Genomic DNA, 20,281 nt, shown 5'->3' on the forward strand with positions numbered 1-20,281 from the left:
CACAGGCACAGCCTTGATATACAGGGAATTAGTGTGTGTGGGTATTTTTTAGAGCTATCATATCTGTTGAAGAGAAAAGAGAGTGAGCAACAGGTACCATCCGCAGGGCTTGACAGCAGCTATTACACTTAATTGCTCTTTGAAAACTACACTATTTGCACTTTTGGGTGACAAGGTGATAATGCACCTCTGCACAAGTTAAACTGGTAATATTGTTGCACATGGGAAATAGCACCTCGCCTTCACCAGCCATCAAAACTGTCATATCGGTATGGCAGAGGCGCACAATGAGAGCCTGGGGAAGTGTATCACCAACAGTCGTCGTCTTCTTCTCAGTAAAAGACAGACAGACAGGCCTCCAGATGGCTTAATCACTGGAGGAGCTCGTGCCCTCCAGCAACAAGGAGAGAAAGAAAGACAGAGACTGAGATAAAGAAAAGTAAGGATCCTAGAGTGTGGGAAAGTGAAGTGTAAAGATCTAAGAATGAGGAAGCAGTGTGATTCAACTCTCATTGGTCTGAATAGAGTGTAATGTGGCCAGTGGTTTCCATGCACAGTTACTTAGACTCTGGTTGAAGTTCTGATCTAGTTAACCTGTTTACAAGAAGAATCCAAGTACATTTGCTCTAAATGAACAATGAAATCAAACAATCTGGTCCAATGACACATCAAAAGTTTGACTGAGCTTTGACAATCATATTGTGACATTTTACAGTTGTAGATAGAAGGGGACTTTTCTATGTAACTTGTAACTGTAAAGTCCACATTTTTTATATTTTTTTGGACATGATACCCATCTGTAATAATAGGATTCATATGATTATGATTGCAGAGATTTTGGACTTTAGCTTCATTTCGATTAAGAAGTGGACTACAATCTCATTGTGAGCTGTCTGACTATTGAGTATTGGAGCAAGGCTGTGTGATGTTGTAAAGATACAATATCACTGTCTTAAGCTTTATGTAACTGACATTATCAAGTCAGTTTGCTCATGTACTTATCCCTACTTGTGCAACTGTTACACTGTTTTAGCATCGTTGGTAATCACAGTTTCACTTATGGCCACAATGTCTTCTGTCATTGTAAACCTACCATATTTGCTATATTTTGCTTGTACAAAGTTCTCATGTGAAATGCAAAATGTCTCACATTTAAGGGCCCACTTTCAGTTTTACCAACAATAATGTCAGTGGTATGGAAAAACTACTGAGTTTTCTTGTAAGCTGTATGTCAGACTTTGTTGTTGCAAAGTTGCAGTGTTCCCATATCTTGGTGAGTTTGGTACCAATTAAACCACAATAAAAAGAACCAAGTTGGAATTCACCAAAATAATTCATAAAGTGAAGGATGGCTCACTGAACAGACTCACTTGTCTGCTTGCAGCATCACTAAAATCAAATACTACATGTAAAAATATTTGCCAACATGGAATACAAAGTTGTCAAATGTTTCCATGCACGGAAACCAACATTGTAATACAGTGCTGTGTGTCTGTGCTGCTATTTATGTAGCACTGTAAAAGTATTCAGTAAAAAATGGCAAAGAAATGTAAATAATTGTGCACCATATAAAATGACAAAAACATAAGGTATAGATTTTGTTTGACTTTGTTTTTTAATTCTACCACCGTTTCTGAGTACCCTCTTTAGGTAAGAGTTTACTGGCTAAATGACTGATGAAAACTGTGAGATACATAAATCTATCCATAGCCTTGACATAGAAAAGCTAGATCATAAGGACCATCTGTCCTGACCAGGATTCTTAGGTGTCACCTGCCTGAACTTTCTGACGTACACCTTCAGTACAGCCACACAGGTAAACTATCTGTCTCGCTCATTAGTGAACACAGGGGAGTCTGGGAGCATTAAGTGCCCCACATTTTTCCACTTGTCAAAGCATTTTGTGCTAGTGTTTATGTGCGTGTGTTTGTATGTGTATGTGTCCATGTTTGTTAGAGATGTACAGCAACCAAAATTATGGTAATGAACCACTTAATAAGGGCAGTGTTATTGTTGGTTACTAGATTTGGATTGTCACAAGGTTTAAATGTGTGTGTGTGTGTGTGTGTGTGTGTGTGTGTGTGTGTGTGTGTGTGTGTGTGTGTGTGTGTGTGTGTGTGTGTGTGTGTGTGTGTGTGTGTGTGTGTGTGAGGGAGAGCTCATATGACAGACAGATGAGACAGAGATAAAAGGCATGTCACCTGAGCATATCAACACTTTAAAAGCACTAGTCAGTGTCACCAACATTGCCGGCAACTAAAGGTGTGCAGTCTCTGGGAATTCCTTGTTGTACAGACACAAAACTACATTTGAGTCTAATACCCAGCTGAGGGCTGTATTTGTGAGTCTGCATGGCTTTAAACTGCTGCTTTAGTTCCTACTCCTGTTGAAAAAAAAAAGATCTATAATTTTAGTCTGAGATGTTCTTTGCAGAAGACTTTAGTTTTTTAAAAGGTGAAGTTGCATCGTATTTGTAACATCTTCAGTCTGAATAGACATTAAACATTACAATTAATCCAATTGTTATTAAATACAAGGGTTGAATAAAAAAAGGCTTATATAACAGAACATTTGTGAAAAAAGTAACAATATTTTCTCTTTATATATATAAATACATTTTAAAAAGGGGCGTAACATCCTATTAAACGTTCAAATAAAGAAGTAGGCTAGATGCATACCTATTAGGAATTAGTGTGAACATATTTATACAGCTAAAATGTTATTCATGTCAAATAATATTCATTACATTTGTTCAATAACTTTTGCCTTTAGGTAAGTCCAAATATTAACAATCAGCAGTTTGGCACATGCAGATCCAGGTATGTATATCAATACTGTAAACAGAGAATTGTGGTTACTGTATCTGAGGTAACACAGACAGCAGGATGTGTGCATGTATGCATGTGTGCAGAGTATTTGTTGTTGCCTACCTTTCTTCCACTTAAACCAGAGAAAATTACACCAGTAATGCCAACTGTGATCCACTACATCTGCGCTTCACAGCGAGTCCACCAATCCCACCATATGTCTTTAATTACCATCAGTGCTTTACAGACCCTGTTACACGTGCACACACACACAGACATACACATACACACAGACATGCATATTAGCCTTTTATTAAAATGGCCTACACTTTACTCTGCTTGCATGCGCTGTAATGTTTGCTTCCCTCCCCATGTATATGCAGATATAGAGGTATATGTGTGCATGTATGTGTGCAGTCTGTACATTTTACATGGTGTCCTGATATAACCTCAACACTCATTGGTTCAAATCCCTCACATTGAAGGCAGGGTGAACTAGCTCTAACAAAGGTAGCTGGCTGGTGACGTAATTAGTGTTGGATTTAGGCAGCACTTCCGTCACTCGGTGCGTCACACACAAACACACTTACAACACACACAATAAAAACATACACATACAATAAAAAATGTTATAATTCATTGTAAGACATGCAGGTCAATGGCATCAAAGCTTTCTTAACTTGTTATTTCTCTTATGAATGCGCATTTTTGGTAAAAACAAAGTGACAAACATCAAGTCTAAATTGTTTGCTTCTTATGGACGAGAGTGGTAAAAGGACACGTGATTCCTTATTACGATATCTACATGTCACTTATCCTCTCAGTTTGTCTCCCTCTCATCATAGATTTTTGTTCTAGTATATTGTGGAAAGTATTATGTTGTTAAAGTGACTTTTTTTCCCCTTTGGTTTAAAAAAAATCATCAACGTTCTAACATTGTTCTGCAGTGTTACCTTTTTTAGTACATCTCAGGAGTTAGTTCTAAATAAATAGTATTTCCCTGAACGTCCACAACAATTACTTTATGTGAAAGGTGGCTGTGGTGCCTTTAACTTTAAACTTCTGAATTACAACCTCCATTGTTTGGATCCAGCAGTTTGTAAAAAAAAAAAAAAAAAAATTCAGTCCGTATGTTAATTATGTTACTTCACTGAGTATGAACAACAAACATCAATCAGCAATAATGATTTCATATCTTTTACTGTTGATTTCATTTTCAGGTTGTACCTACTGGTTGTGAAAAGGAAATAGGCAAACGTAATTAATGTTAATATGGATGAATTCAGTAGCGACCACTAAAAGTAGTACTTTTGGCTAAACTAACGCGTGATCACTGATTTAAACTGAATCTTTGAGTTGTAGTTAATCATAACTTACTGTATATGTAAATGCCAAAAGATAAATTTGAAAAATTACATGTGATAAAGGATTCTAGTGGACTCCAATTTGATGAGTTGATATGCTTCAGATTTGATAAATTGCTATCAAACCACAACCCTTTGTCACGGTAACTAGCTAGCAATTTAGTCAGGGAAATGGGTAAGAATTAAATGTGGTCACCTTTTCATTTGAATAAAAAAGATTGTACCTCAACTGCACTTCATTTCAACGAAGCCAATGTTTTTGGAAAACCTGATATTTATGACAGATTTCATTAACCGTTGTGGCAAAAAGTCACAAAAGAAGTAAGAGATATGGCTTCTTTTTTTTAATTTTTTTTTTTTAAATAAAGCCCAACTTAAATTATCTCAGGTCTTGCTTATAATGCTTGTGTTGAAGACAGCTCAGTGTGTTATTGACAAACTGTCTTTACTAAGTGTCCACATTACCAATAATATATATACAGTATTTTTTTTTTTTTTTTAGTGCCATCTAATGTGTGTGCAGGAGGTGATTTTATCAGTAACCAACACAAACAAACCCCAGCACTGAGGGACAGAAATATAAAACACAAAGTGATAGTACTTGTAAATTGGAAGAGATGGGTCTGATTGAGAATATACACCATTTTCCTCTCTTCTGTCTCTTGCCTATCCACTAACTCTTTTTTTTTTGTAGCCTACTTCTCAAATTGTAAGGGGTGCTCAGCTATGAGCTCTGCCATTTTCTTCTCTGAAATGCTCAACACACTCATCCAAGTCCAGCACTCCCATCAACACTTCCTCTCCAACTTGTCAATCTCAACTGTCTAAAGTCCTTGCCCATATTTAATATATTAAATGAACAAGGGGGTTGAGGTAATGTAAGTAATACGATATGTGGAGCAATGTTCGCAAGCAGTCATAGCATGTACAGCACTGTTTGAATAATGTAATACTTCATGTTTGATAATGCATAGCTATAGATAAGTCTCCACTGCAGCCAAGTATTGATTGTGTTAAGCACATCTACAGTATGGCAAATGGTGTGGGTTCATATCAATCTTTACACAGTGTACTGTACCTCAGTAACCAGAAACCTTGTCTGATTACAGAGACCTCAGGGCCACTGCTGCTGTTAATGATATTTATTGATAAATCAAATTCCTGTGCCAGTTTAGGTAGGTGTGGTTTAAGACTACTGACATTAGAATATGCGTGTGGCGATACTTATATGTCTGTATCTGTTAAATGTCAGAGTGCAAGTACATTCATGTGCATTGTAGCCCTTTTCCCCTCCTCCAGGCATACTAATGAAGAGACGGCCACTCCAGACGTGCGTGCCCTGCAACAGCTCCCACAGATTCACGGAAAAATTTCGATATTAATGATTTATGCTGTATTTGCATACAAACCTAATGCAAACCCACTCCAGATAATCACATTTTACCAGGTCTGAATTGAGTTTTACGGATGTCTTTGGTACGCCCACCTTCTCCACCTGCCAAATTACAGTGGAATGTGTGACTCTTGCTCTTAAAGCAATGGGAGGCCCCAACACAAGGGGTTTACAAGTGGACACCTAAAGCAGGACTGTAATGGTGTGTTTTACTATGAAACAAGTGCGCCTATTATTTCTGATCCAGTCTCACAACTCTAGTATTGTGGCCTAATAGACATGAACAGTCAAAATAGTGCGGCATTGACAGCAGTATCTAAAAAAGAGAAATCTACTCTAGTAATGAACTTTAGTATTTCTATTTTATGCTTCTTTATACATTAACAAACATACTCTGTACTCTACAACATTTATTTGACCACTGGTTTTGCTATTTTAGTCTGGCAGATTAAAACCTTTACATCAAAAAAATATATTATGACTTGATAAATATATAAGGCCTTCTTAAATAAAAATGTTAAAAAAGAACAGAGTACAGGGCTTCACTTTGGCCTCCTACAACATTAAATATATGCTTACATCTTTACAAAAAAAATTCTTACAAGGATGTACTGTAGGACTGTTACTTCAAATTCAATGTTTTTATTTGTATGGTCACGAGATCAGCAAACTTCTAGTCTTAGATTAAGAAGTGGTAGAAATCTTAAGTAATTGTATAAATGCAGTAGTATAGTAATGAAAGTAGTAGGATATTAGGATGAACAATAACAATAGCAATAATAGCCTCTTTGTTAAAAGTAATCATTTCAGGTGTCAGGTATGGTATAAGTAGTAGTAATAGTAATAGTAATGGTGATTGTTATAATAGTAGAGACAGAGTAAATACCAATGTTGTTGCAGGGGGAACCATAATAGGTGTTATTTAGTAAAGTGTTAAATATTAGTAACACTTAACAAATGACGTTTACAGCAGGCCTTCATCATACATGCCATCACAGAATTAAAGCTAACATAAAAATGCCCTCACATTCATATTTATAAGGAACCAACAGCCTCACTTTCAGTTTACGTGCATGTCTTTGTCCATAGCATGTGGTAATAATAACACCCCACACCAATATAACGTTGTCCTTCCAAAATACCATTGCGGATCATAGTCTAATTAAACTTGCACTTTACCACACATATTTGAATACATAAACATATATGTATATGTATATATACATATATGTATATATATGTAAATATACATATATATCATTGGAACAATACACAGTGGAAGTGGGGTGTGGCATCGAAACCTGAAGTAATGTCACACTTACTACAACAGTTCACACGCTCCCATTCAAATACACCACAGCATGTCTTGACTTTACTCAAGTTTGCTATAATCTTTTATATTTCCCGATGCTATCTACAGTGTCATCCTGTCAGGAAGTTGCATACATAATCACTTGTTTTCTAATTACAATGAGTGCCTGAGTCAGACTAGGAAATGTAAGAAAGGTCTTTGTTCCACAGAGAAAGTCTTATCTGTAAAGGTCAAGCATTCCTAGTTGCAAAGGCAACTACCCACATTACATAGCTTGCTTTTACAAGATTTCGGAGTAAACAATATAGGGTATTCTCGCACAACAGCATTTCTCTAATTAATGAAATGTACACATATATATTTACAGTATATATCAATATAGTGTGGTTGAACTTCCTTTACAATATTAAGATATCTGGAGCCCGGTTCAATGACAATGCATAATATTTTGTCAGATGAAAATGTCAGATGAAATAAATAGCTGCATTGCTTCATTAACAAAAGATTCAGTATTATTTTAAAGATGAGATCTGAATTCTCCAATGTTACTTCCTTTTGTCCTCCAAATATAGCAAAATATTTGTTTTTGTTTTCAATATTATCAATATATAACTCATTCAATTTTCAATCTGAATGAATTTGTCACTTATAGGCTCTTAGTAACTCCACCAGAGCTAAGTAATCTGTCTCTTTTCTGTATTCCCTTGTGTCTGTAGTGTTTCAAAGCTTAACACCAATACTGGGTTTTATTTTCTTCCTATGGAGACACTTAGAAACTAGCAACCACCCCTAAACAGCAAAAGAGCATTGTAAAATAGAGAGAGAGAGAGAGAAAAAAAGACTTCCTTCTTCATTCTCAAGGAGTGGCTATAACCTTAGCAGAATCATGAAAGTTGACAGTTCATTTTTCACAGGGTCATAGATCGACGAGTCTTATAAAGTAATGGGCTTTTGGGAGCCAGCTTTATGAGAGCTAAGATAGTTAAGAGACATGTGGAGGAGATGGCACGGGGAGCTGAGGTCCTGCTCTGACTCATCCAGGGTTATTCCCCCCATGCTGTGGAGCGGGACGGAGGCACTGCACTCCCAGTAATATAAACGTGTAATAAAGATTAATCTGTTGCTAGTCGCCAGGCTGATAGCTTCTAAACTTGCTTGAAGTGAGGCTGAAATCACTTCAGAGCCAATCTCGAGACATTTAGCGAGTGTCTAAGATTCCTTTGTGGGTGTCAGGCAAAAATGTATATGTGTTTGTCTTGTGTGTTTAGTATTTATGTGTGTGCACTGGTGGGAAAATTGAATTTGTGTTTAGTTTTCTACTGATGTAGTTGTGTGGGACTGTGTGTGTGTGTGTGTGTGTGTGTGTGTGTGTGTGTGTGTGTGTGTGTGTGTGTGTGTGTGTGTGTGTGTGTGTGTGTGTGTGTGTGTGTGTGTGTGTGTGTGTGTGTGTGTGTGTGTGTGCTTTACAGCAGTTTCACTGCCAGTAAAGGGTTAAACACACTCACCAGGTGCATCTGACCTCTTCATGCCCCCTCCTCCTGCTCCACCTCCCAGGCCGTTGAATGCGGGGATGTTGTCGTTGCTGTAGGCTCTGAGGACAGACAGCATGTTCATTTGCTGCTCTAGGTGGGTCTGTTGCTCAGCCTTCAACAGTCCTGGAGGACCTCCAGGAGGCAGGAGGCCCAGGCCCTGCTGCCACTGCTTCTCTAGCTGCAAAGTTTGGTTCTGAGGTTGGGGAATCATAGAAAGTGGCGTCATGATGGAGGATGTCAAACCAGCTCCGCTCCTTGGGGGCTGAGAGGAGTTGTCTTGGAGCGGTTTGGAGTGGGTCTGGACGTGGTCTAAAGCTGGACTTCCTCCTTCCTCTCTCTCCATGTCCATTTGTCCATCTTCATCTTTTTCATCTTCTTCTTCAGCCATCCCTCCCTCATCTTCCTCTTCATCAGAGTGATTATGTTGCTGTTGTCTCTTGGGGGTGGTTGAGGGTGTCTCACTATTACACTGTACGCCAGTCTTTGCAACCTCATCATCTGATCCAGCATGGTCCTCTTCAGTCTCTCCACAAGAGCCCCTCTCACCAATCTGGTCATCCCCAGCTGAAGATGCTCCTCCAAAGGCCTGGCTAGGTAGGTCCAGACCTGGCTCTGCTTGGGCTATATACCCCTGAAGGGCCTGATTGGCCCTTTGGGATCCATCATACAGGCCACCAAACCTCCTGTAGAAGTCACTCTGGAATGGGTTGTACGGCTGGTCGATGTGGTTGTTCCAGCCTCCCTGGCTTTTCTCTCCATCTCTGTCGAGGGCCACACCAGAGGTCTTGGTGTTGGAGGAGTGAATGGTGGAGGTGGTGGGAGAACCTTCTCTATGAAGCTCTTTGCCTGTATCAGACCGCTGCAGCTGGGTCTTACCCAAATGGTTGGCCTGGAGGTGCAGAGCCATGAGCTCCAATGAGGAAGTAGAGAAGGAGCAGAAGAGGCAGCCATGCCACGCCACATTATCGTGGATAGTGACCGAAGAGCCGGGAAGAGATCCAGTTGCAGACTCAGGCCGGACTGATACAGACAGATCAAGTGGTTCATACTGGGACCCAGGTTTGCCAGGTGCTGAGTTCTGTTTAGCTTCAGCCTTATCCTCTCTGTCCTGGTCACTGGAGTTCGCTCGCTTGGCTTTGGGCTCCCCGTTATCGTGGTAGCGCTGGGCCTGGAGCTGAACTGGACTCTGGTTGTCCTTAGTATCTTTCTTCATGGAGCTGAGGACAAAGCTGTCCATGAAGGCTTGTAGAGAACCTTGAAAGTGGACTCCATTTCCCATCATGCTTTGGTAGGCCCTGCTAAGATCGGAGAAGCTGGCAGCACTATCAGCTGCCGTTGAGACCATGGAGGATGGGCCATCAGCAGTCTTCATGTTCTCAGCTGAGGAGGCGGAGTCAAAACGGCGGTCCCCACGATCACGCTCTCGCTCACGTTCATGCGAAGACAGCATGCCACCTGACGCCCACTGATGTGGCAGCAACGGACCTGCCCTGAAGTCCAGGTTGGGAGGCATTCCCTTGAAAACATTACGGAGGACATCTGGTCGGGCAAAGATGCCACCTCCTGTCTTGCTGTGATCTTCTTTATGGTCAGAAGACGGTGTGTGGCCGGAGGATTGGCCTGATGTAGTGGTGCCATTCTGACGTTCGCGATGGTGGCGCTCCAGGTGGTACTTCAGACTGGCAGACTGGGTGCCAGCATAGTCACAATGTGGACAACGGTAGGGTTTCTCTCCTGATAAGCCATGAAAGAGAAATACAAAGGGAAATACAAGGAAATCAGTGAGTAATTACCCTTCATACTGGAGGAAGGTGCATTTTAGGAAGAAAAATATAGAACACAAAATTAAATGAACTGCAATGATAATGTACAAGATTGTGGCTTCAACCAACAAATCATTGTCTTTTTTCTTCCAGTCAGCAGCTCAGCTCCACTTGATGCGTGCATGTGTGTGTACTGGGACGGGAGTCTGGATGTGGACTAGACATCTGAATATGGGTCGATCCTGCACCGCCAAGTGAGCCATCACGCACATCAACACCATACAAACATTTCACAATATGGTGCATTCAGTCCACTACAAGAGATAATATTTTTTACTGACAACAAAAATGTCTCGATGCTATCAGTGTTTGCATGGGGCTGAGGGTGCGGCTGGTGTCGGTGCGTGTTACTGTGTATCTGTGCAAGAATATGTGTGTGCCTGCAGTGGTGTCATCGTGCCTCTGTTCTGGCCTTGTTTGCTGTCAGGCCAGTGGCTTGGCGATGAGAGTGCAGTTTCTCTGACATTCCCTATTTGCAGTTTATCTTGCGAACCATAGATCAGCCACGATGTAATATCACCCTGATCACTGCCACACTGCTGTGAACCGAGAGCAAAATATAGATGATACGCTACAATGCAAATATAAGAAAAAGGAAACAAAAAACAAGGAAATATGCAGGCGACATATGTGAACCATATGTTTGTTGCAGTGAAGCCCTATGATAAAGAACAATATGATTCACTACAGGACACACAGATCAAAGTGATTTACAGTATATTATGGTAAAAGAGGAGTGAATCTGTTGTGTAACATTCACATATGTTTATTTATGCTGCACATCCATATTCATGAATATGCTTGATAATAGTATAACACCAGCATTATTCTGCCAGAAGTGGATCTTCCATTGGAATGATACTTATGTTGAAATAGAACACATCCTGCTAGCAATTATAATAGGCTTGGAGTCTGAGCCAGATTTGGATTCATTAAACAATGAACAGGGAGGAAAAATGCTAAGCTTGGTTTTTTTTTTCTTTCTTTCTTTTAATATATACATATAAAAAGTTCCCAGAGTGGAATTTCTGTTAGAGGGATAACAACAACTGTGTGAAAAGAAAGGTGGATCGGTGGAAAAAGAAATAAAAGGGGATCAGATGATTGTAGTGTTTTGTATGCACATTCTATATATACAGTATGCCAGTGAAATGTTTAGATTATACACATGGAAACCATTTTATAAAGGCAAAAAAAAGGCATTGTTACGCAAGGCTGGTTTGAATGATTTAAGTCGGGCTGTGTAGTAAATCATGGATATAATTAGCAAATGGCATACTGCTCAAGTAATTTATCATTATTTAGAGGGCACCATTCCAGAAAAAGACTCCGCGATCCGCAGACCTACTGCAGAGTTCTCAAATAAAGGGCCACAAACACCAACTCAATAGAATATTGATACAGGAGAGAAAAGAATAGGAGGCTATACAAAAGAAAATTGAAGGTGGAAATGCTGAGGAGAGCACAGAGAAAGAATAAGAGACAAACAAAAAAAAGAGAACGAGATCATGCAGAGATACAGATAACCCCGACTACAGACAGAAAGACAGTGATTTGATATCTTTTCCCTTACAACAGAGTGGCTGTGAACCATATATGTGTGAAGAGTATATTTAAAATAAACCATACGAGATGAGCTTTTAACCCAATAAGTGCTTCTCCTGTGAGCTGCCGAACAGAGGCTCAGTGCTGATTTAATAAGGAAACGTCCCTGATGCAAATTATCATTCTCAATTCCTCTAACTGGACAAAATGATATTCTAGGAGCCAAATTAGACAGAAATTAGACTGATGTGATATTTTTTTTCATCCTCTTTCCTTTCTTTCTTTATAAGAGGTTATTAATGTTCATGTGGGAAAATAAAGATAAATGCACCAGCCACATATCTAAAATGGAAAAAAAAGTACATATGATTGCATGTTTTACACTGTCCTTTGATGTTTACGGAGTAAGTCCAACTGGAAACAAAAACAAATGCCCTCAGAGAGTGATCAGTTTATGCCAGTTTTCCATTAAAATTAAGTATTTAAATATCTGGAACAAGTGAGACAGGAGACACATGCATTTCTGCATCTCCTTTTGTTTATGTACGTCTGTGTGCACCATTTGGAATGTGTTTAAACCCATGTTTATGCATGCGTGTCAGCCTGAGCCTGTGTGTATATGTGAGTGTGTGTTTGTGTCTTAGAGGGCCATTTGGACTGGCTAAGACATCTGCTCCATCATACGTCAGGGGCCTGGTGTGACATCTGGGGAATATACTGTATCCTGCCTTGCAACATTACACACAATTTACTGCTAAAGGTCATTATGTACCCGTTAATCCACTTTTAATTGATATGAAACAGCACAACCTCCCAGCCACATGACAGATCACTACCGCCACAAAACCAGGAAATTGCTATATGGGAGTTAAAAATAGAATGGTAAACTTTTTGCTGTTGTCTGTCCTCACGTTGTTGAATTACTTGGGACATTTTGACCCTGACAAAGGGGAATGATAGATGAATAAGAAATGCACCAATGTGACCTTTTGAGCATTGACTTAAAAAAAAAAACTAGAGCACATAAACATTTAAGTGACACCTAGGTGGCTATAAATCATCCTTCTGCTGATAGCTGCACTGAGATCTTCCACAGTATGTTTGCACTTCTTGTTGCATGTAGGGATTTCATCTGGCTTTGTGTGAGTTGTGACAGCACCATAGAAACATGTAAAGATAAATACCCCAAACCTGGACAGAAGGGCAATTAAAGTGGCTTAATAGATATGCCATATTGGAGGGTGAATTTCCATTTGGCAGGAGGGATGGAAAAATGTTTTTTTTTTTTTTTTATTAAAGCACTGGCTGGGATGTTTAAGAGGCTGAATAACAGAAGAAGCGGTTTTAATTACAATATATCTGCTTAAGTTAGTGGACAGTGGTGATTTGACAATGCCTAGTACTGTTATGTTTGACAGCCCAAACACATCTATCTAATCAGTCAGCAGGAGCAGGAAAAACATGTAAACCTTTAAAAACAATTGACAAATGTATAGTGAAAAATATTTCCTAAAATAGCTGGGCACTGTAGTTTTGTTAGATATTACTCAAATGAGTAAATAGTACATTTGTTGGTGATTATTTTTTAGCTGTGGATACATGTTTGGTTCTTTAGGATTTACAGAAAAAAAGCACCAAGATGTATCTGGAGATATTGTATCTGAAATTGAATCAAAACACCTGACAGTGCCTGTGTCATCCAGTGCAGTAGTTTAACTCAATGATGTGTTGGTAAATAAGTAAGATACATCAGGTTTTAATGCTTGTTAGAAGATTCAATGCATTGTTGGTTTTGTTATTTTTATGGGAATTGATACAATAAGACGATACATAATATATCCACCTTCATCTTTTAAGTATGAAGTTAGTGGTGACCCGACAATGCTGCTAAAACTGTCAGAATTAGCAGTTCAATTGAAAGGGGAAAATCATAGGGTGAATACATAGTTTATGCTCAAGGGAGCTTTGGATATTAAATGTACACCAAAAGACAAACATATTGTACTGTTACAGTATTGAAGATATGGTACATTAGAGATAGTTAACGGAGAAAGAAAATCAAAAATGTACTGAAAATAATTTATCAGGAGGGAAGGTACTCAAAGATAGAAAGAAAAGGAAAAAGAGAGGCCCAAAGGAGTGAGAGGAATGGAGAGGGAGATCACGGGTCCCTCCTGATTCATCCTGATTACAAGGTTAGGTTAAGGTTAAGTGACACGGGCAAGTCCTGCCTCTCCTTTTTCTCTTTGTCTCCCCCTCTCCTCATTTAAAGGTGAGCGGGGACTCTTATTGCTTATGTGGCCCTGCCTGAAGTTATGTGTGGCTATTGTCAAGAGCGAGGACCTTTTTATTTTTTACACACAGCTGCTTACTGCTAAATAGTGCCTTGTCCAGAAGGGGACAATCTGGGCCTCTAATTGCTGTCACTGAAGCCTAGATTCATTATATGACTTTCCCATTAAAATGTGAGCATTAATTTGTATAATGAAATATCACCCTCTGCAGTGTGTTCATTAGCTCTGGCCCCACACTGTAGTGCCACAGCCGCACAATGTTAGCTACCTAGAAAACTGTGGTTAATTTTGCTAATGGATATTTTCACTCTCACTGTTCAAGAGGAAATTAATACTGTAACATTAGCTCTTTAACTTTTGGAGAAATTTAAATTCACTTCATTCCTTTCAAGCTGGTGTTAGTCGCTCATTAATCTCTGTGTTGCGTTGCACAATGCTGCTTCCACTGGCTTGGTAAGCAACTCCATTGTATCACTCACATTACATTAGAGGAAGTAGAGCACGGCTGTCATCTGTGAATTTCTCTGCGTTGTCACCAAAGCACAGAGAGGATCTTCAGCTGCTGTAAAAGTCATCTTGTGGATGTAATCAGGATGTCACAGTGGAGCTGGTATGATTAGGTTATAGGAATGATTTAAAGGCCACATGTTGGGGATGCATCAAAGTTTTTTGTTTTTTTTTCTTCCCACATGTGTAAAAGTATGCAGGAGCTCGTTTAGATAGGCTCACATCCACATTCCACTCCAAAGGACAACATTACAAAACGTTGGGTTTTTTTTCCTAAATGCAGCGACGTGGAAAGTAAAGGCATGGAAGTCAGGGTGGTGTGTTGCCCAACCGGAACCATAATTCAACCATATTTACTTTTCATAACCATGACACGTCCTTAACATAATGCAGGGATATGTAGAATTGCTCAATATTACCATTCTTGTCTGATAACAGAGTTATTTATTGACCAAACATCTAAAGTCATCAATAAAATCATAGGTTTAAAGACAACAAATATAATCTGCCCCTATAATATTAGTAATGTTTTCCACCACTTACATGACAAAGTATTCAAATATCAGAGTTTAGTCTTTCCAATTCAAGAGCTGAACATAGAGGTGGGGACTAAAACCAGGTGTCCTTGTTGTAAGGTGTCCTCTGCATAGTCTAATTGTGACTTTAACCTGGATAGTCAGTGGGGCGTTTATACCTTGCAGAGGGTTAGAACACTGGCTACTGTCCACAGTCCACATCATTACTCTGACTGCAGACTTAACCTCCCAGCATCAACCAGGGGATGGGTTATCACAGAACGGCCTGAGCCCTGGTTGGTGAGATGCCTGGCTAAAGAGTACACAGCTCAGAGGGTTAGACGCTTCACTGAAAAATAAAGATAAATCTATTAGGCACACCATCTCACGCATATCCCTAAATGGTGGACAGGCCGGCTTTGTTTTGCCTCGAAAGTTATTGAGAGTTAGAGAGTGTGAAATTGCCCTCTGAGTGATGTCATTGGAGGACAGTGAACCCTTGTTGTGTTAATTAGTGCTCAATGAAATGATGAGTAGGAAAAAACAGAATAACAATGGCCTTGAGCCTGAATGAGGGACACTGTCAAGAAACACATATTCCTACTTGTGAATAGTTTCCTTAATTTGGCTTCATGTCAATTTGAGGGGAATGTGGTTCCAATCCAAGAGCTGATAATACTGCATTAGAAACATATCTAAGTTTACATTTTGTGGATGAAACAAGAATGTGACTTAGGTGAGAATTGCAGTATGTGTTACTGTTGAACTGGAATCACTTTTTTTAGTTTTTTTTGTTACTGCTTAATTTCAGGACAATGCGATGCTGGGATTTAGAAACTGTGACTATCTTTGCTCTAATTTTTTATGGAGGTAGTTTGTGGTGTAGATTTTATTTCCTTCTTTTTTTCTTTCCTTGTTTCTTCGGGTTTTTTTTTCTTTCTTTGTTTCTTTATTTATCTCTTTCTTTGTTTCTTTCTTTCTTGCTTGCTTTTGATAAGCATTGTATTCATCATATTAGACAGATATTGACTCCAATATTTGATGAGGCTGATGTTCATAAACAAATATGTCGCTCTAACCCCAGAAGAAATGTCAGTACAAGTAGTGAGGTAAATTTTGTATGAAGTGTGATAAATGTTTAATTTTTGAAGAAATGCAGTTTATGCCTTTACTCAGCCAGGAAAGTGAGAGTTGATGTACTGACCTGTGTGTATCCGCAGATGGACTTTCAGATGATGGGAGGTGCGGAAAGACTTGCCACAGTAGGGGCAATCCTTGGAGGACGAGCCTAGACACCGCTCGCGATGCTGGGACAGAGGCGGCGGAATGCTCCCCGCTGCCTTCCCCATGTCCTCCCCAACATCTGGAGCACACACAGAGACACCACAAGGAGGGAGAGACAAATGGAAGGTGTGTTGAGTGCCATTTCAAACCAGCCCTCCACACATCACAACACAACACATTTTTTTTTTCTTTGTCTGCTGTCTGTCTCTCATTGTCCCTCATTTCCCTTGCTCAAATGTGCGAACGCCATACAAAGTCAAACACATCAAACGCGTTCACGGGCCATGCTATTTTCCTCCCTGACAGAACGCTGACGGTTCATAAGCTTTTCAGTTTCTTTAGAAACACCATGGTTCTGAGATACACCCCCCTTAACTCAAGCACACACACCCTCAACACCACCACCGCCCCTCCCTTTCTCCTCCTGTTTTTCTTTTTTTTATCCTCGCTATCATCATCATTCCTATTAAGCATATGCTGGATCGCAGTGAAATTAACAATGCAAAATAAGACAGACAGAAAGAAAGAAAGAAAAGAGAGGGAGAGAGATTTGGCTTTGTCAGCATTGCAGGATATCCTTGCATCTCTTCGTGTGACCTGATTTTGACAGGTAGCTGTCAGAGATATGATAGGGTGATAACAGTTTTGACCCAGCCCTCCGCCACTTCCTCCGCATGCCAAAAATGATGATGCACAGTTTAGTGCAACAGCAGTCTGTTATCAACACAATCACCTCCCAAATATGAATCTAAAGATGAGTGACGACAACCTGGGAATGTGTTGACAGCAGCATAATCTGAGGTGAGGGTGTCATCATCAGATTGTACATAGTGGCCTTGTTGTACTGATGGTTAAGAGCCTGTGATGTGTAGCATTTAAAGGACTGAGAAACGCAGTTAACTTAAAAAACACAGAACAAAAAAGAGCATACAACAGATGCTTGATATGTCTTGTATCGTGAAGCTTCAAAATTAAAAATATCTGTACTAGTTTCAGTAGAATTTGATGGATGTCACTGTGCAGGAGGTTCAACATCATCCCACACAGCATAGAACTGTCATGACAGATTTGCAGATTCCGTAGCAAAGTAAAATTGTCTTTACTTCTTTCTTTTATTGTGGTTCTTTTTCTATTTTATTTATTTATCAATGTCAAGATTTATACAGCCAATATGTATTGTGGTTTAGGCAAAAAAAATTCGCTAGTGCAAGAATTCCTGAACATTGTGAGCAATATTGATATTGAACTTTTATTCAATATTCAGCATGTCAGTATGCATGTGACCCAAAGAAGCACAAATACAGTTAAAAATGTTATTCAATTTCTAATCTGGCACATGATTTGGTATGTGTACAGGGTGAAGGGGAGGGGGCCAGAAAGAAAGAAAAAGAATCAAAATCGAGCGACCGCGGCGCACAATAAGCAACATTTTTAACAGTAGCCTAATCTTTTCTTTTCTGTCACTCCCCACCCCATTCCACGCTCCTCTGTTGGGGGAGTCAAATAAGGTTTACAGAATGGAAAGACCCAAGTCAGCAAGTCCTCTTCCACACTGACACTAAACACACAACTCCATCCAGCAATGCGGCTATCAGGCTGAAGTCTATTTATCACAACTGAAACTGAAAGGCAACCTAAATGTAAGTCGGTGACAATACACGGATACTAAATACTAGCTGCTTCTACTTGGGCTTCACAACTGTATGGTTTAATTCTGTGCACTGTACTACTGAGGAGAAAGGCCCAGGTAGACAGGTTAAGAAAGCAGATGTAAACTGTAAATTTTGGTTCAAATCTTTCATTTTAACATTATTTCCACCTTCGAAGGTATATTTTAGAGTCTCAGGGTTGAAATGTAAAGTTAAAAATAATACTGTTTCATTAGATATACTTTAATCCTCTTAAAAATAGCTACAATTTTGAAGGACATTTAACAATACGCTAAGCACAAAATATGCGTAAAATACTGCAGGTGAAGATATAATTTACAACATAATGTCAGTACTGTGTGAACATATCAACAGCAGACCCGAGGTATTATTTAACATTTTCATTTGAATACATTTAGAAGATGTCGTGTAAATATATAAAAAAAAAGAAAAAGAAAAGACAATTCCCCCAGTATTTGGTCCAGGACTGCACCATACTGTAGCCATAGTCGCCTCCTCATAAACATATTTTGAGTGGTCTACTGTACAGATCCCTTTTTGGCAAGGATTCACAACTTCGTGTAACAGACACTGGCCCACCTGCCCACCCCAGATGGGGCTAAAATTAAAAAATCCAAAACACAGATTAGAAGCAGGACAAACACCAGACCAAACAGAAAAACATACCGTACACGAGCTATGCATCTCTCTCTCTCTCTCTCTCTCTCTCTCTCTCTCTCTCTCTCTCTCTCTCTCTCTCTCTCTCTCTCTCTCTCTCTCTCTCCCTCTCTCTCTCTCTCTCCCTCTCTCTGTCACACACACACAGTCAGACATGTCCTTGTGTGTCAGGGTTAATAGTGCTCCTGTAAGAGGAAGACACACTACTGAGAGGATGAGAGTGTGCTCTCTTGGCATATAACAGCCCTTCAATAATAAATGGGCTTCACACATTTCCAGACACTCACACATAGTACACACTACAAAGAAAGGTAAAACAGAACTTTGGCCGTGCTTCCTCGCTCGTCTCGTGTGTGTGTAGGCATGTGATGTGAGTGTATGCACACGCACGCGTGAGCGAATGCACGTCATTCCAGAGCACTAGCTGAGTGTCCAGCATGCATGTCTTTAATCAGTTGACTGATCCGTAGCTTTAATGCGGCTGTTCCAATTACTGTAAAAGTCATCCTGCTCCTTATAACCACAAATATTGACACTTTATTGCACAACACATTTATGACATTTTGAAGGTCACACTGTATATTAGGCATCATCGTTCACAGTGGGGTGTGTGATGTGGGGAGAGAGTCTCGAATCGAGTGTTGACACCCAGCTGTAAGTATCCTCTGAGTATTGATTTTCGTTCCCCAGCTTCCATTTTTTTATGCAAAGATTTGCTGGAGGAGACACAACATTAAAGTCATTGTCACAGGTGAGCCTTTGACTTGCAATATACAAGCCTGTAAAAGCCAGTGATTATTACTCTTTCACTTTGCCTACAGTATTTTTTTCAATTAGGATGACCACATATTTTTGTACTTGAACTATAATATGGATATTTTGATAAAAATGTTGACAAATTATAAGAATTCTTACAATTTTGCATTGAAAGAAAAAAGTGGTAATAGGTCATCCGTTAGGACACCAAGAAAGACAGGAACAAATGGCTAATAAATGGTGTATTATTGCCTTAACTAAATATTATTTAGATTAAAACAATTAACAAAAAGTGCACTTAAAACAAAAGAAGATGAATGTGTTTTTCAGATATGTTTTTTTTTCTATGACTGGCAGAGGTGGATTTGTGAATATTTCACAAGTAAAGAGAAACACACTGCTGTGAATTCATATTTTATATTTTATAAAGATCAGTATATACAAGCTATTGCATCTCTTTTATCTAAATTTGTTGCAGCCGTCAGAGGTGCCTGCTGAGTTGACATGTTTTATTTCAGCCAAGCCTCATTTTCTGGCATTAATCCCCACAAACGATCATAATTCATATTGAGCATAAAATCACTAAAGAATATCTTTTAATTAAACATTCACACCACTACTGCTTCTTCTTTGCCAAATTTTCCCATCAAACTGAAACATTCAAACAGTTTTTATCTATCGTCTATAAACCCTTCTCTTGCCTCTACCCCAGGAAAAAACATGACAAACGCAGAACTGTGACTGTGCTAGTACAAGAATATCACAGAGAGGAAAAAAGAGAAATACATGTATAATTCAGCTGTATCTGATCTGAGACCAGCT

The 20,281-nt window shown here is 39.4% G+C and overlaps 1 protein-coding gene across 10 annotated transcripts in view; it reads right to left on the reverse strand.

Annotated features, from left to right (window-relative positions):
- The window catches only part of znf536 (zinc finger protein 536), a 198,033-nt gene that overhangs the window by 35,445 nt on the left and 142,307 nt on the right, over nucleotides 1–20,281 (reverse strand). For all 10 annotated transcript variants that reach the window (XM_069709846.1, XM_069709847.1, XM_069709845.1 and 7 more), the window contains 2 exons: nucleotides 16,297–16,455; nucleotides 8,382–10,142 (listed from right to left, as the gene is read on the reverse strand). In XM_069709846.1, coding sequence (XP_069565947.1) covers nucleotides 8,382–10,142; nucleotides 16,297–16,455 — 1,920 coding nt within the window. The remainder of the gene's footprint in view (nucleotides 1–8,381; nucleotides 10,143–16,296; nucleotides 16,456–20,281) is intronic.

Source organism: Brachyistius frenatus, unplaced genomic scaffold, assembly GCF_029030835.1.
Source record: "Brachyistius frenatus isolate BFR_SWC_R1_liver_20210118 unplaced genomic scaffold, ASM2903083v1 Contig_86, whole genome shotgun sequence".
Classification (NCBI taxonomy): Eukaryota; Metazoa; Chordata; class Actinopteri; family Embiotocidae; genus Brachyistius; species Brachyistius frenatus.